The sequence below is a fragment of the Durio zibethinus genome, chromosome 18 (genome assembly GCF_047325235.1).
Source record: "Durio zibethinus cultivar Kanyao isolate XHJ-2024 chromosome 18, ASM4732523v1, whole genome shotgun sequence".
Lineage (NCBI taxonomy): Eukaryota > Viridiplantae > Streptophyta > Magnoliopsida > Malvales > Malvaceae > Durio > Durio zibethinus.
In genome coordinates, this window is record NC_143179.1 from 19,537,049 (window position 1) to 19,553,396 (window position 16,348).

At 31.4% G+C, this 16,348-nt stretch overlaps 1 protein-coding gene across 7 annotated transcripts; it reads left to right on the forward strand.

The window, feature by feature from the left end:
- The first annotated feature begins 2,894 nt into the window (after positions 1-2,894).
- Positions 2,895-11,083, forward strand: LOC111299852 (ABC transporter D family member 1-like). 7 transcript variants are annotated; one of them, XM_089747811.1, is made up of 11 exons: positions 2,895-3,212; positions 5,197-5,310; positions 6,161-6,341; positions 6,417-6,602; positions 7,292-7,453; positions 7,523-7,757; positions 7,858-7,911; positions 8,962-9,121; positions 9,230-9,282; positions 9,463-9,613; positions 10,376-11,083. In XM_089747811.1, exons 3-8 carry the CDS (start codon positions 6,161-6,163, stop codon positions 8,963-8,965), a joined length of 822 nt encoding a protein of 273 aa, XP_089603937.1. In that variant the 5' UTR covers positions 2,895-3,212; positions 5,197-5,310; the 3' UTR covers positions 8,966-9,121; positions 9,230-9,282; positions 9,463-9,613; positions 10,376-11,083. The 7 variants fall into 7 exon arrangements, with proteins under 7 accessions (XP_089603937.1, XP_089603936.1, XP_089603940.1 ...); XM_089747810.1 differs by having other exon boundaries at positions 9,384-9,613; positions 10,376-11,074; XM_089747814.1 differs by having other exon boundaries at positions 7,899-7,911; positions 9,384-9,613; positions 10,376-11,067.
- The last annotated feature ends 5,265 nt before the right edge of the window (positions 11,084-16,348 follow it).

The window sequence follows — 16,348 nt, forward strand, 5'->3', positions numbered from 1 at the left end:
AATTTACTCTTACCCTTTATTATTAAGGGTTGATAATAGGTCAAAACAGATTTTTATTTGTTTCAAATTTGATTCGATTTTATATTCATAAAATTTAAACTCGATTTGATTCAAAAAATTTTTTTATTTTTCATACTTCAGTCCGATCCGACCCAAAATTATATAAATTTTATCTGATCCAAAATTAATAAAATATTTATTTTTAAATATAAAATATTATTTTTTAAATATAAATATTTAAATATATAATTATATATAAATTAATAATTTAAAATAATTAAAAAAATAACTTTTATATAATATCATATCGAATCAGGTTTATTTAAAATTCAAATCTAGTCCAATCTCAATTTTTTTTTAACATTACTCAATCTGATCCGATCTGAAATTTAATTAAAAAAAAATCAATCTTATAAAATTAGATCGAATCGAAACCGTTAAAAATAGATTGGGTTGCTAACCCTACTATTATTTTTCGCTAGGAAATTTGTTTTCTTGCTCAAAGATGGTAACAAAGAAAAGTTGTCAATATACTTGTATACATGAACCTGTATTTAGTCTAAATAATTCACTAATTTCTTTTCCAAGATGAATTCTTATAATATTAAAATTTAATTTCTTAAAACTTACAATTTTCATCCTCTATCATCTCAGATTTTGGCATTTAATTCTTTGTATAAAAAATATATATATACTTGGTATACGTACTATATTATTTGATTATACAAAATATGCATAAGCATTTGGTTGAATGATCTTTACTTTATCACGTCTTCATCAAACAGAGATGCAGTGAACTCTCTGATAAACGAAAAAATAAAATAAAATAGAAGACATGATGCTGACACAAGGATGAGATAAGCAAAAGAGGGGAAAGTCGAGGGTGCGATGATGATGAGGTGGGTGGGGGCAATAGCACCAGTCCTGTCGAAAAGTTATAGGATTTGGAACAATGTAAATGGTGTTATAATTTTTTTTTTCAGGCATATATGATACTTGGATTATACGATTGGAGGCTACTGTACTTCCATCTAATAAAATTTTTTAAATAAAAATTTAAAAATATGAAAAATTATTTATTTTTTAAAATAAATTAGTAACTCAATTAAAATTTATGAATTTATTAAATTTTTACTAACAGATTTTTTAAATTTATAAATAATCTATTTATTAAATAATAAAAGACTTTAAACTTGAGTGCTCATGCACTAAACATTCATCCCTTATCAATTTTACCAGCTCTCATTGGCATCTATCTGATAAATCTTTACCTTTCGTTTATTAAGATTTTACTGATTGGAACGTCCTTTTGGTGACCAATATGAGTTATTGAGCGTTTGAGCTCAAAGATATTGATACCTGTACATTTTATATTTATTAAATATTATTTTTTAAAAATAATTATATTAATCAACTTAACTAAATTTATCATGTACGTTCACATGTTAACATTTTTCAGGATTGAGCTATCTTGCCAGTTTTCCTTCACAGACGCCGGAGGAAGAGATCCATATGGTCATCTACGTTTTCTTTAATAGCCTCGCAATCTGTCAAGCATGAGGTATCAGCCACCACTCATATTCACAGCCCTTTTTCTCTTTCCTGGGCTTCCTTTTTTATGTAGCCTCACTGAATGAGCCCAGTCTTTCTTTGTTTTTGATTGGGCTCTCATAAAGTGTAACTTAAAATGCCTCTGGAGTAATGCTGATGAAAATATGTACTTTCTCTGATTCGTAAAAATTATTGTTATTGTTTGATCTTGATTTTATTTTAAATAGATTATTAATTAAAGCATATAAAAAATACTTAGTTTAATAAAAATTTTAAAAAATCAATAGTCAAAATAAAAAAAAATAGTTGTTTTAACTTTTTTCCATCTATTTCTTCATGTCAATTTCAATTGTACAAAGTGACACAAGATTTTGAGTGCAGAGAACCATTTTTTCAGAAGCGTAAGAAGCTTTGTGAGCGATCTTAAAAACTCTTTGTGCATATGAAACCCTTGAGGGTTTTTGACACTGACCTATCATACTTGAAAGATAATTTTGATCTCTTATGATGGTTCAATTATTTATTGTGAGAATTTTTGATGGCATGTGGGCACAGCTGGAAAGGTCCATATGAACATGGTACGAAGAGCTTAGGTAAATAAATTGTCCTTTATTTTTTTACAATATATTTGGATTGAGGAGAGAAGAAAAAAATAAAAGTATAATAAATAAAATAAAATATTATTTTTTTAATAAATATTTAATTTTTAAAAAATAAAAATTAAATAATTTTTTATTTCTCTTGTAAATTTAATTTTTTTAATACTTTAATTTAGACAAAAAGTTAAGGTAACGAAGGTTGAAAAAAATTTTTTTATAAAAAAATTATTATATTCATCTTAGAAGAAAGGAGGATAATAATTGATGCTTGAAATAACGACAGATGTCATTATATATTTGATTAGAGAAATTATTAGTTGATTAGAAATTAATAAAGTGGCCCCATGAAAGTCCGGCCCATAATCATTGCCACGTTTCCAAATTTTTTTAACCACCGCATTGAAATTGTGTGAATTAAAAAAGATAATAATGATTTGTACTAATTAATTATAAACATGAAAATATGCATTTAAGAGAATAATATATCATATCATTTATCTCATAACAATATTTACGATTTGTGAGTTTTTACAAATTTTAAAACAAGTGTAGAAATAATAAATTATTACTTGTCTTAATTATTTTCATAAACAAATTATATTTACGTCGCATTTGGTTGGATTGAACAAAATAAAATTAAAAAATTTTAAAAATAAATTATTTTTATTAAAAAAAAAATTTCAATTTATAGTAAAGTTCGGTATATAAAAAATTAAAATTATATAAGCCCCGGAAAGTGCTGATCAACTATACTGTCATCTGTCAGCCTTTCCCTCTATCTCAGTTATAACTTAAAACTCTTCTCTTTTTCTCTCCTTGGAATTTTGTTCTTCCGGTTTGTCTTTGATTTAGCAAAACCCCCCCAATATAAAAAAAAATCTAGGGTTTGAATTTTGGGTTCAATGATTGAAGAAGCTCTCGGCGATTTTTATTATTAATGTCTAAAAAAAAGCGGTGGAAATTTCTGTTACATAGAATAAGAGAGAGTGGTTGCAGAGATTAATGCGGTTTCTATTATTTTAATGCGATGCCGTTTTGAGAGCTTTTGCTGCTGCTGCTTAGGTATTGTTAGAAAGCTATTCTGTAATTCGATTTTTTGCTTTTCGGCTTAAATTTTCATCAATTTTGTTTTTCGTGCAACAATTTTACGATTGTTATTTTTTTTAAGGAAATTATTTGCAAATATAAGATTTTTTTATTTAAGTTAGTTTCTCAAATTATGAAAAATTTGATGGACGGAAAATTGAATTGAAGTCGAGTTCTCAAAAGTTAGTTCTAGCATTGAAGAATTTGTAGCGAGAATTTAGCTTTGCCAGGTTGATTTTTGAAAGTTTGAGCTGAGAATGCTAAAGAGGAAAGGAAAGAGTAATGAATTATAGGTGTACGAGGTTGTTACGTGTATTGATTGGAAATATTCTATTTACTACATTTGGTAGTTGTTTAAGTTACTATTAAATTGAAAAACCTTGATTCACCTTTTGTTCGCAGCAATTGCGATTTATGTTTTGGCTATTTTTGTGGTTAGGAATGGCGAATTTTTATGTGGTATTCGTGTTTGGGACCAGTTTGCCTGATTTTGTAGCAGAGGATTGAATGTCACCTAAGCTCCAGTGTGGCAACTAGGCGTCAGAACTTAAAATTGGTTGCATGTTGGGTGATGGGCACGAAATTAACTTAACAACTCTTTAATGGAAGGGATTATTAGGATTTCTTGTAAAAAAAGGGGGTTGCTCAAAATCAATTATTTTACATTTTTCAAATGAAGAATGTACATTTTTGTTTATATTCAAGCCGTGGAGTTTGCAATAGGTTAAGAAATGTTCAAACTAAACCAATTCCACTCAGTTTATTCATAACACTCAATTTGCCTGTGTGTCCTTCTAGGTCGTCATCTGTTCATGTGTGTCAACTTGTATAAGCGTACTACTCTTGCCCAACAGTTTAAACGAACATTTTTACTTTATCAATTTGCATAGCTTTTTCAGCCTTTTATTGTTTTCAATTTCTGTTCACCTATTAATGGTAGATCCAGATCAAATAAATGTAACTCCTGAGAACATCACCTAGTTTTTACTTTTTAAAGATATTCTATTCAAAGTGCTCTTATCTCTTCAATGAATATTTTGCTAAACTTTAGCAGTGTTGGTATATAATTTTTTATATGTTGTTGTTCCTCCTTTCGTTTCCTAGTAGTTTTTTTACTAAATATTCCCTTATCATTTTTGCTATGCTGATGATGCTTAGATGGTGTATCTCAGAGATGTGTTATACCTGATTGTTGTTGAGAATATTTGATAAGAAGCAATATTATAAGTCATATTCACTGATTATAAGTTTTCATTCTAAGACAAATTGAAATATGCACAGCGACTACTGTTGCTGGAGCATGGTTAACATATTTGGTTTTTGAATTTGAATCATTAGAGCTCATTGCAAGACAATAGTAAGATTGTATTTTTTGTCCTGTTTTCTAAACAAATATCTGCTTTATCTCGTTAAACATCAGGATCTAACTTTTGGAGAATCATATTATGTTCTCTTATAATGTGAATTTGTTACAATGGTCTTTCCTTCTGCAGAGCATTATCTTTTGACACTGATTGCAATAGATGTTATCGCAACTACTCTGCTCATTCAGTTCCAAGTTGTTGAGCATTGGCTATAAAATTCTGGAGATTTTCTCTTTGGGGACAGGGTGGGGAAGATTTTGGGATGCTGTAGTGAATAAGAAAAAAATTACCGCGCAAAATATCTCTACTTTGAATTTTTCCTTCTAGAATTTATTTTCATCTATAATCATTCCCCTTGTTCTTTGTATCCTATTGTTTGTCATGTATAACAAATCTTATCATAGGGGAATACATATTGTCTTATATAACAACAAATATTTTTGTGTACATTTCTAGTGTAGATTCTTCACTTATGCTTTAGAAAGTAATTAGTACTATTTTCCCCTCTTTCTATTTGTTGGTTCCTAATATTGATTGTGGGGAAATCCAAAAGCTTTAAGCATTATTGTTTAATAATTGTTGTTAATGCATTCCAGATTCTTTCCTCCTTGCTTGGTAATGCTACTGTGCAGAGAACCAACCTCAACAATGCCTTCTCTTCAACTTTTGCGGTTAACCAAGCAGGGCCGAAATCTTCTGGCCTCTAGGAGGTATTGATGTAATTTATTGGTGATAATAAATTTAAATAATATATTGACACTAGTGTATCTTAATTGAGTCAATTTATTTGTTGATAAATGATAAGAGTTGATGCTTCTTCCTAACTGATTTGATAATGATAACAACGATAGTTTACTTAGGGAAAAGTAGACTGAAATCATTGTTGTGTCTGATGCATTTGAATGCCAACTGTTGTTTTTATCATTGTTGTTGCTGATGTAAAAATTTACTTAGGGAAAAGTAGACTGAAATCAGGAGTGTATGTATCTTTCTATGGGTTAGCAACTGGAAGTTTTGATACATCCTTTTTTTTATATTGTACAACTAGAGTTTACATTACATGCCTGGGCTGAACCCCAACAAAATGAACTCGTTTTTAATGTTGCTACAATTGCTGGTTTTATACAGTCTTGAATTTGTCATTGAAAATTGTTTAAAATGTCAATCCTTGATAAGAAGATACCTACTACATGTTGCAGGTTCCAAGTTTAATTAAAAGAAGTTTGGTATAAATGTTTTCCAGCTTATTGTTTCAAATGCAGATATTGTTTGATTGTTGCCCTCTCTGTCTCTCTTGTTATTATATTATATAAAGGAATGTTTTACAGTGAAATGACAATACTTCAGGGTTTTGCTCCTTGTCTAGAGAGAACATGACCGGAAAATTTGTTTTAAGCATGAAATCCATCTTTATTAATTTTTGCATGGATCATGGTCCACTATTTTTTCCCCTTTTGCATGGTTTGCTGCTGCGCATGCATTATGCAAACATTACTAGACTCCTTTTTCCCCATAATTTCCATGCCCTGTCCCTAATTCTATGTTTCTTATATTTAACAGATGGTTGAATCAAGATTTAGGGAGCTTCTTGACCACTCTTTGATACTTCTGAAGAAGAAATTGCTGTTTGGTATACTTGATGATTTTGTCACAAAACAGCTTCCATATAATGTTACTTTGGGTTTGAGTTTATTATATGTCTTGGAACACATGGGGGACCGAGCCTTAATTTTGACTCTAGGTGAGATACTTGATTTTTGTAGTACTTTCTGGTTTCTCCCTCTCTCTCTCTGAAAGTGGTTAAACTATTTTTTAGGTGATCTTGCACATGCACTGCGGTTCCTGGCATCTGTTGTGTCTCAAAGCTTTTTAGCCTTTGGTGACATCCTGGAATTGCATAGAAAGTTCCTGGAGCTATCTGGAAGTGTCAACCGAATTTATGAGCTTGAAGAGCTTGTTGATGCTGCTCAATCTTGTATATCTAATTTACTGTCTCTTAATGGTTGTTTATAACTTGCATTTCTTTTTTGCGTATTTCATTATTTTTGCTGAAACAATTGCATCAAAAGATTTAGTCAGATTCTCATAGTTACTAGCATTTCTTATGAGAACTTTCTTTTCTAATCCACTGGTGCTGAGTGTGAAAACTTTAGATAATTTGAATATACACATGTTTGGAGATTGAGGCTTTCTGTTGGTATCTTAGAGGGGTAATTCATAAATTATAACAATATAAATACATAGAAGTTAATGTACTTGTTTGATAAGGTACCACCAAACTAATGAAGTTCTTATCCAAGTTGATTTAATTTAAACTGAAGTAGGTTACATTTACAGTTAGGTGTATCGCATGTGAGCTGCTTACAATGTGATACTGCATGTATTGTTCCGTACTTTGGAACATTTCAACAAAACCCAGAATACATCAGTTTGTCGGGCCTTACAAAAACGTGGGATTTGAAACGTAGGTTGTGTTTCAGTTTGAAGTACTTTTGCTCATAACATGTATCACGTGAGAAATTCTTTCTTGTGGTGTATTGCCCCGTATGAAGCTGATGTGTTTTGGCCATCATAAATATTTTTGTTGGTTAACCACTGCTTCATTATTTTATTAGGATCAACTTCCTTTTTTACTATCTTCTTTTCTCTTTCTATATTATTTATTTTAAGAATTAGTTGTCATCAAACCAGGGGATTTGAGCACTGATTACTTGTCACAGTCTCAGCGGACTGGTCTCTATGCTGAAGATGGTATTTCTTTTGCCAAGGTGGATATAATTACTCCAGCACAGAAGCTGTTGGCTAGGCAGTTGACATATGATGTAGTACCAGGAAAAAGCCTGCTTGTTACTGGTTGGTATAAGAATTTTATTGTTCGCCTTGATAGCTGATTTACATCTGACATGCCTTTAGTCTCTTAAGGTCCAAATGGGAGCGGAAAAAGTTCTGTTTTCAGAGTACTTCAAGGTCTCTGGCCCACTGTGAGTGGAAGACTTTATAAACCATCCCACCATTTTGATGAAAAGGCTGTATCGGGTTGTGGCATCTTCTATGTTCCTCAGGGACCGTATACTTGCTTGGGAACTTTAAGGGATCAAATCATATATCCTCTCTCGCGAGGAAGCAGAGCTGAGGGAGTTAAAGTTGTATGGAAAAGGTAACCTACTTGCAATAGTTGCATTGCTTTCCTTATCTTTTAAGTTTCTATTTTGGTATCTACTACTTACGGTTGAATGGTAATTTTTTTCTAATGATAGAACCATGAAAAAACAAATTGCTTCTATTGCCATGCTTTCAGATATTTCTGGCGGGTGAGTCAATTTGACTACTTTTCTGGACTCTCGAGTTATATGGTACAAAAGGAGGTGCAATTTAGATGTGCAGTGGTCTATTAAAGTTAGTTACAACAAGAAGAAAATGAGACTTTTCCCACTATGTAGGGGTTGACCATACGGCTCATATTGTGCTATCGTGCTCTGTTCAGGATCATATCCTCAATAGGCTTAGCAAAGATTGAGATCTTTTTTTATTTTTTAATTTTCATCCATTTCCTATCAGGTCTTCCTCTTTAGAGATGGCAATGGGTCTGGTAGGAGCAGTTTTTTGCTAATCCTGAACCTGACCTGATTTTTTATCCCTAATACTTGAATCCAACTTAACTTTTTATTATATTTTATACTCGAATTTAACCCAATCCAACCTGATATTATATAAAATCATAAACTATCCAATCGGACCTGTAATTAATAAAATATTATTTTTAATATAAATATTTTAAAATATAAATATAAAATTAAATAAATAATAAAAAAAATTTATACATATCCCTGGTCAAGGTGGGATGGATTTGCTTAAAACTTTATCCTTTTTTTTCCATTTTTGTCTAGAACCCGACCTGAAATCCAACTTAAAAAAAAAATCGACCCTATAAGATCTGATAGGAATTCAATGGGTACAAGTTGGATTGTCAACCGTATTTCTCTTCCCCCGAAACTTAGTTGTTAACCAAAATTAGATTGAGTTGCCATGTTCCAAAAAAAAATTGTGGAATTTGAGCAACTGATATTTGCTTTTTTTTTTTTTTCTCTTGAGGATGATTTATCAAGGGACATGGTCACATGGACTATAATTAAGTTCAAAATGCTCAAATTTCTGTCCAGGGGTTTCGGATGTGAATGGTATCTGATATCTCTTACCATCATTAAGAATGACGTAACTGTTAAAAAGCACGGTAGAATGACAAATCATTTCCAATGTCTATTGGTATCAAAATTACTGTTTTGTTTCTTCAATGAGTTCGCCAAAAATACCGTAATGAATTTTTTTATGTTTTTGAGAATTGTGAACATTCAAAATTTCAGGTAAAAAATCGGCAGACACCATGAACATTCTTGATGCTTGTTTGAAAATTATTCTTGAAGATGTTCTATTGAATTATCTTTTGGAAAGAGAGGAAGTTGGGATGCTAATCTCAACTGGGAAGACATCCTCTCACTTGGCGAACAGCAGAGATTAGGCATGGTGAGTTAAGCTAATCTTCTTGCACCTTGAACCCATGTTTGGACAACATGTTATTATTTATACCAGACAGATTTCTGTTGTTTGATATCAAACTTTCTGTTTTACCAGGCACGGTTATTCTTCCACAAGCCTAAATTTGGTATCCTTGATGAGTGCACAAAGTATGTAACTGATCTCAATGTATTTTGTTTTTTTTTTAAATAAAAAAAAAAAAAAAACCTAACTAGTTGTCTAATTTACCTGGATATTCTTCCCGTGGCAGTGCCACAAGTGTCGATGTTGAGGAACAGCTTTATAGACTGGCAAAAGATCTGGATATAACTTTTATTACCTCATCACAGGCAAGTTTCAGATTTGGCGAGCATGTGGAATAACTAGTGAATTACAACTCGATTGTACCGCAATTGGTGCATTGGTCTTTGCTGCCTTAATGCTTTTTGCCGGTTGGTTCCATTATCACAAAGCGCCCCAAAATTGGCTTGGTTCCAAGATGTATTATTTGTTATTAATGTTATTAATATTCATTTATATTTTTATATTATTATATTTTAAAATTTAAAATATATTTATTTTGTTATAATTTATTTATTTTATTTGTTATATTTTATTTATTTTAATATTATATCTTATTATTATATCTATTTATATATTTAGTATAGTTTCACTGGATAGTATTATTGCAAAGTTTGTTGACTGATTTTTGTTAGAATTGTCATGTTTGGTGCATAAAATTATGGTAGATAAGATAATATTATAAATAAGATTAAATTAAATAATGTTATTTTATCTTATGTTTGATATGTATAAAGATTAAAATATGATAATTTATTTATTGATCAAAATTATTTTTTCTTAAAATTTATATAATTTAAATTATTAATATAATTTTTAAAGATATAACAGAGTTTGTAAGTTTAATCTTATGGATTAAAAATAATTTTTTTTATTTTTGGATATTGAATTATCTTATAATAAGAAGAGGATAATTTTTTTTATAATCTTATCTTTTTTAATTAGATACAAATTAAATATAATATAAAATTATTATCATATTATTTCATCTATTATTTTATGCATCAAACATGATTTTAATTAATTGGATAATAAAATATTTGGGATGCTTGTCATGGTTATCTGATGCACCACTTCCTAAGACAGACCCCGAGCAACCAATTTAGCACCAACTGTGTTGCACTTTTCAATTGTCATTTTTCCTTCGCATTAATTGTTTTTTTGCTATCCTATTTCTTTCAGCGGACTGCTCTAATACCATTCCACTCTTTGGAGTTACGACTTGTTGATGGTGAGGGTAACTGGGAGCTTCGTTCAATCAAGCAATGAGTTTGCAACAATTAACGGTCTGGTTGTGCTCTGTACGATATATACAAGAACTGGGGGGCAACTTGAACCTGCTGTTTCATGGAATCAGTTAACGCAACCATGCATTGGATAAATCCTTTTATCATGCTCAGAACAAGGAGTAAGGCAAAGGTGGTACCAGGTGCCAGTAATATTTTAATTTCCATTTTGAAGAAAAATTCATTATTTTTTGTTGTATACCATAGGCTGTGGAGCCAAAAGGAGAAGCAAATTGGATCAGATTATTGCAAATATTGGTAGTTAGGAATTAGTAAATGACAACAGTCAAGTAATCATAATTTGTATAAGCTTAAAGTAACTTTCATGTACAGTTTTTTTTTTTTTTTTTTTTCATATTTTTACCCCTTTTTATCGGGTAAAATCCGTGGCCCTTCATGCTGTAAGAATTGATTCCTAATTATTCTTGCCTTAAGAATAAAATTCAAGGGAATAGAATAATATTATTTATGTTTTATCCCTGTATACGTCTTTGCATGCATCTTTTCCTTCATTTTGATTGTCTTTCCTTTTCTATGCCTCATATTTTAGCAAATATTTTCACTATGTTTTCGTGTTTGTTTAATAATCTTTTTTTTTTTTTTGCTTTCAGTTATTAAGAATTGATACTGATAATTAAATTTAAAAATGTAATATTTTATTAATAGATGACATTATCGCTTGACTAATAATCTTTTCATTTCTTGAATTTAAGATTTCCATTTCCATCTCCCCTCAACTATTTGCACCAAGCTTAGGTTATCAATTCTGTTTCATAAGTGGATATTTCTTTGTCATTTTGTTGCATTATCTTGTGATTTTCTCTGCTTAATTTGAAGGGTCCTGTTAACAGTGTGCTAAAAGTACTTATACTGATGAATTATTTTTATTTTAAATACGGTGATTAATTGTTATTGTTATGGTTTCTAACCTGTAAAATGAGGATGTTGCTTCAACAGAACCTCTAACTGACTATTTTGTAAAGTTCATCCAATTTAGTCGATCTGACAACATTAAATGAGAAGAAAGATAGTTTGAGCAAAAAAAATTAGACAATAAAGACAAAAAGATGTTTACTCATTTTAACTCTGACGCATGGCATGATTTGCGTTGTTCTTTTGATCTACTATGTGGCTATATAAAAGGCTATTAGGGCATTAGTTTTTCACTTTTTTGCTTTCTTTGCTCTTAGTCCAATATGAACTGTTCGACCTTAAAGCTTTTTAGCCTTAAAGGTTTTTCACACTTTATTTGGTACGTATTTTTAACTATGTCTTTTAGTGTAAGTTCTAGAAAGGCTAAGAATTATCGACTAAAACCTATGGGAGGTTAGCGCAGGTGAGATGACAATAATCTGATTTCACCAATCATTGGGGTCATAATTATGAGAGGATAGCCTACTGGTTCAACCCAATGTTCGAGAAAGGGCAATGATGAAATGAAAAAAATACTCAAGTAAGAGGAAAACAAGTCTTAAGCACGTAGGAGCTATGTGCTCAAATAAACTTTGACTTACAAAATCTATCACCTTTTTTTATATTTCAGGTCGGTCCATCTTTTATGGTCAACCTTCTTTTATCTTTAGTTATTCCCCCTTTTAAGGTTTGTTCACATCAATTTTTTTCTACTTCTACTCTTCCCCTATCAATGCCTTTATTGCCACTTCCATTCCATCTTAGTTAATTCTTGTTAAAATCTCTTCCTTTTCTGAAGGGTCTTTACCTCATCCTTCTTCTCTTAAAATTGAGTTGCTCTCAGCTATAGTTCAACCTCAGAATCTTATTCTTGCTTAAGAGTCAGAGTCTTCTAACAATGAATATTTTGATGATGAAGGTTCCAAAGAAAAATAAGAGAAAATGAGTACTTCGACTGGGAAAAATGATGGTAAGAAGGAGAATCTTGTAAAGCATGACAAACTGGCTGAGATCCTTGTATATACTCCTTGTGATCTCAACATGATCCTCAATGACATGATGAGCGAACTAAAGGGCGGGATAAATCTTGAAAACTATCTTAACATTTGTTCAGCTCACCAAATTTATCTTCTGGCAATAATTTTTCTTTTTCCTAAAAGAAGGGTATAGTATAATAATATCAAACTCTTCAGATTGGCTCACTGATAAACTGGAGCCACATTGGCTCTATGTGTATTAGGATTCCTTCATGACTGGTATAAGGTTTTGTACTTCATTCTTTATTTGTTTCAATTTATAATTCTTAAAATTTAACTATCACTTAACTCGCTCCTAATTCTATACAATACATAGTAGCTTTCATCCTTCTTTGCCAAGATTTAAACATTCTTCCTTCTTTTCTTCTATTCAAGAAATTCTTTTCTCTCAGAAAGTACCCCAACGATAGTAAGTGGTACTACATAACAACTCGATCTAATAAGAAATTATTTTTTTATTATTTGAGCTCAATAAAAAATTATAAACTACTCATCATTTGCCTCAAGAAGTAAAAAATAAATAAAGATGGTGAATTTGAGGTTGAGGTTGCTCTCGACATAGAGATTTGATAAAAAGTATGCCTGGTGCTTTTGTGAATGCACTAGTAGCTCTCTTTGTCTTTGATCTATCAAATCGAGTTAAATTTTAGAGTATACATGTAAAAGAAAGCTTATCATTGATATTCATAAGCTGACTTCCCCCAACATAATAAATAAGATGAAGTACAAGGATAGGTTTAAAGTAACCTGATAAGATTTATTTTAATTTGATTTTATCTAACTATTAGTATGATTTTACAAAGATAGCTACCAACAATGACTTTGACTTCAATCTATACCAACATGCCTCCAAGCCCAAAAAAGGCTAAAAGAAAATTCAACTCAGGGCCTTGTCTTACAGGAGAGACAAGGTCATTAACACCTCACTGCATCACTCTTTCGTAGCTTAAAAAATAAAAGCTAGAGCTAGCAGGGATCTATCCTCAACATTAGCATCAACACCTCTTCCTTCTACCCAAAAACCACGGGTAAAGATCTCTTTTTCCACTCTTAAGAACCCTAAGACTAAGGTATTAAGGCCTAGCTCAAAGAAAATCTTGATGAGGTTAGAGTATGCTCCAACTGATAACCCTACCATGAACCTCAACATGGTAAAAAGATTTTGCAAGGTCACAGTCCTTCTTTTTGGTGAGTATTATCTGACCTCAACTTAATTTCTTATTTTTTTTCATTTTTTTTAAATCTAAGTTCTTTTCGTGTAATCCAACAAAAGTTCCTACCTCAACCCATAGAGAACACTAGCCAGAACCTCCACCACGCCTACCTTGCCATAAACCACATGTTAAAGGTCAATAAGGATATGACTGTCTTGGTTGAAAAGCATAAAAAGAGCTCTGACGAGTTGAGCAAATGTTAGGTCCGGCCTTAACGTGTCCCACAAAAAAAAAGCTAAGTTGAGGAAGAATAACGATGAGCTGACAATAAAAATGAAAGCCTTTTCGGTTGATAAAGCCTTAACTAAGTCAATGAGGGAGCAGGCCAAGCTCAAGCTTAACGATGCTTGGGTTGAAATAGCAAACTTAAGGTTTAAACTAGAGGCTAAGGAGAAGATGGAGGAAGAGCTGAAGAAGAAAGCTGTTGAAGAGTTCAAAGCTTCTAACTAGTGCCTCCAAATGAAGGTAGAGTTCTCCCGAAAGAATGTACTTGGTACCTTCCAACTAGCTAAAAATGAGGTATAATTTAAATTCTCTGCCTTCAACCTTGACTTTTTTTATATCAATTTCAACAATATTAGATTATGGCCTCTTCCAAATTAGCCCAAAAAATAGAAGAAAAAAGAAAAGAATAATGATGATGAGGCCATGGACACTGAGCTTAAGGTCACTTTAGAGGCCGAGCATAAGGTGAAAGTAGCTAGAGAAGGTGAGGTTATTGCTATTACTTTTATTGATGTGGTGCTACTCTTATTGTCGCTACTACCAATGTTACTGACATGTAATTCTTTTTTATTTTTAACTTTTATAAATTTATTAATGTATGAGGTCAATTTTTGTAATGACCTCGAATTCTGATGACTTGTCTAACAAACAACTTTTGTACTTAACATAAATAAAATAAAAAATTTTGCTCAATTTAGTCAAAGCTTTAAGTCAATTTTGTTATAATTTTTTCTTTATTTGCGCAAGTTTAAGCACGATTATTCAAAGAAATTTGAGCCCAATTAATTGAGTTGAGGATTTACATTATCACTGGGGTTAAATTAACTTAAGAATCCATCTAAATCTTAGGTCGAATTTTGTTAGATTAGTTAAGCATAAGCACATTAAACATAACTTGATTTTTGCATTCAAGTACAATATACAAATGTAAGCTCGATCTAAACCAAGCTATTAAAAGTAGATTTTTAAATTATCTACATTTCATGTCCTTGTGACGATGTTGCCATTCATGTCTTATAGTCTATAGGTCATATCATGGATGACCTGTTTAACTACATATAGTCATTTCTAAGTAGAGGCTAATTTTTCACCTCAGTTATTTATTTTTTAAGCTTTAACTTTTTTAAGTATCAGGTTGCCCCTTTTTGATGTCTTTATTCAGACTTTTTTATTATAATAACTATTCATTTTTTGCTGATAAACTGTTATCTGTGTTAGGGCATGTCCTTTTATTCTTCGACAAAGTCTAGAATGACCCTAAGTGCTTTTTTTTTTCTGACCCTAATTCAACTCTTAAGCTTGAAATGTTGATCTCAAGAGGTACCACAACCTCTATTGAAACGTCAAGTGAAATGAGGTTTCACCGATTGCTACCTTCATGATTATTCTCACAACTCATAACACTTCTAGTAGCTCATCGGCCTACTTCCCCCTTACTGCATCGAGTCTTTTTTTTAGAGCTTCTAAAATTATCTTATTTATAGTTTCGACCTGTCTATTGGACTAAGGTTGGGCAATAAACGTGAACCCTAAGTCAATGTGAAAGTTTGAACACCATTCATTAAACCTTAGGTTTTCAAATTGTTTACCATTGTCTGTTATTATGGACTGAGGTAAACCAAATCTATAAACTATATTCTTTCACACAAATTTCTCCACTTGGGCCTCTGTAGTAGTGGCTAAAGCCTCAACTTCAAGCTATTTTGTGAAGTAATCTACTACTACTAAGACAAATCCCTTTTGGCCTGTGACCAGGGTGAATGGTCTAAGGACATTCATTTCTTACTGCATAAAGGGCCATTAGCTGATGATAGAGGTAAGCTCGATCGAGGGAAGATGTTGCACATGAGTGAACCTCTGACATTTATCACATCTCTTTACCAGTTTGATTGTATCCCTTCTAAAAGTGGGTTAATAGTAGCCTAGCTTAAGTACTTTATATGCTAGTGCCCGTGGTCTAAGGTGGTTTTCACATTTTTTTTGTAAATTTCTTATAGGACATAGTCTGCCTCATTTTCATCAACACATCTTAGATAAGGCAAACTAAAAGACTTTCTGTATAATTTTTTTTTAATCATTGTATATCGAAGAGCTTTCTTCATCAATGCTTTAGCTCAGATTCTATCTTTTGATAGTGTTTAAATAGTCAGATATACTTTGATCGATGTCATCTAGATTGTTTTTTATAATTTGTCTTACAAGCTTGTCGTCAGTACTTTTGTATATCAGCTTTTCTACCAAGACTTGGTATGGGCTTTCTGTTGTTATTCTTAAAGCCAACTTAGATAAAGAATTCGCTAATAAATTTTCTGACCCTAATATTTTTTTTATCTCAACTTTCTTGAAACCAGCCCTTAAAGCCAATGTTTTATCCAGATATTTTTTAATTCTATCTTCTTAAGCTCTGAACTCTCCATTATTTGGTCAATTACTAGCTGAGAGTCGTTATAAGCGATTATATATTCAATCTTGAGCTCGATG

Excerpts from the sequence above, each read along its gene's own strand:
- LOC111299852 (XM_022895330.2), top strand. The coding sequence starts at position 6,161 with ATGGTTGAATCAAGATTTAGGGAGCTTCTTGACCACTCTTTGATACTT. Across the intron at positions 7,454-7,522 it reads AAAAAGCCTGCTTGTTACTG|GTCCAAATGGGAGCGGAAAA; the intron begins GTTGGTATAAGA and ends TAGTCTCTTAAG. Across the intron at positions 7,758-7,898 it reads GTTAAAGTTGTATGGAAAAG|ATATTTCTGGCGGGTGAGTC; the intron begins GTAACCTACTTG and ends CCATGCTTTCAG.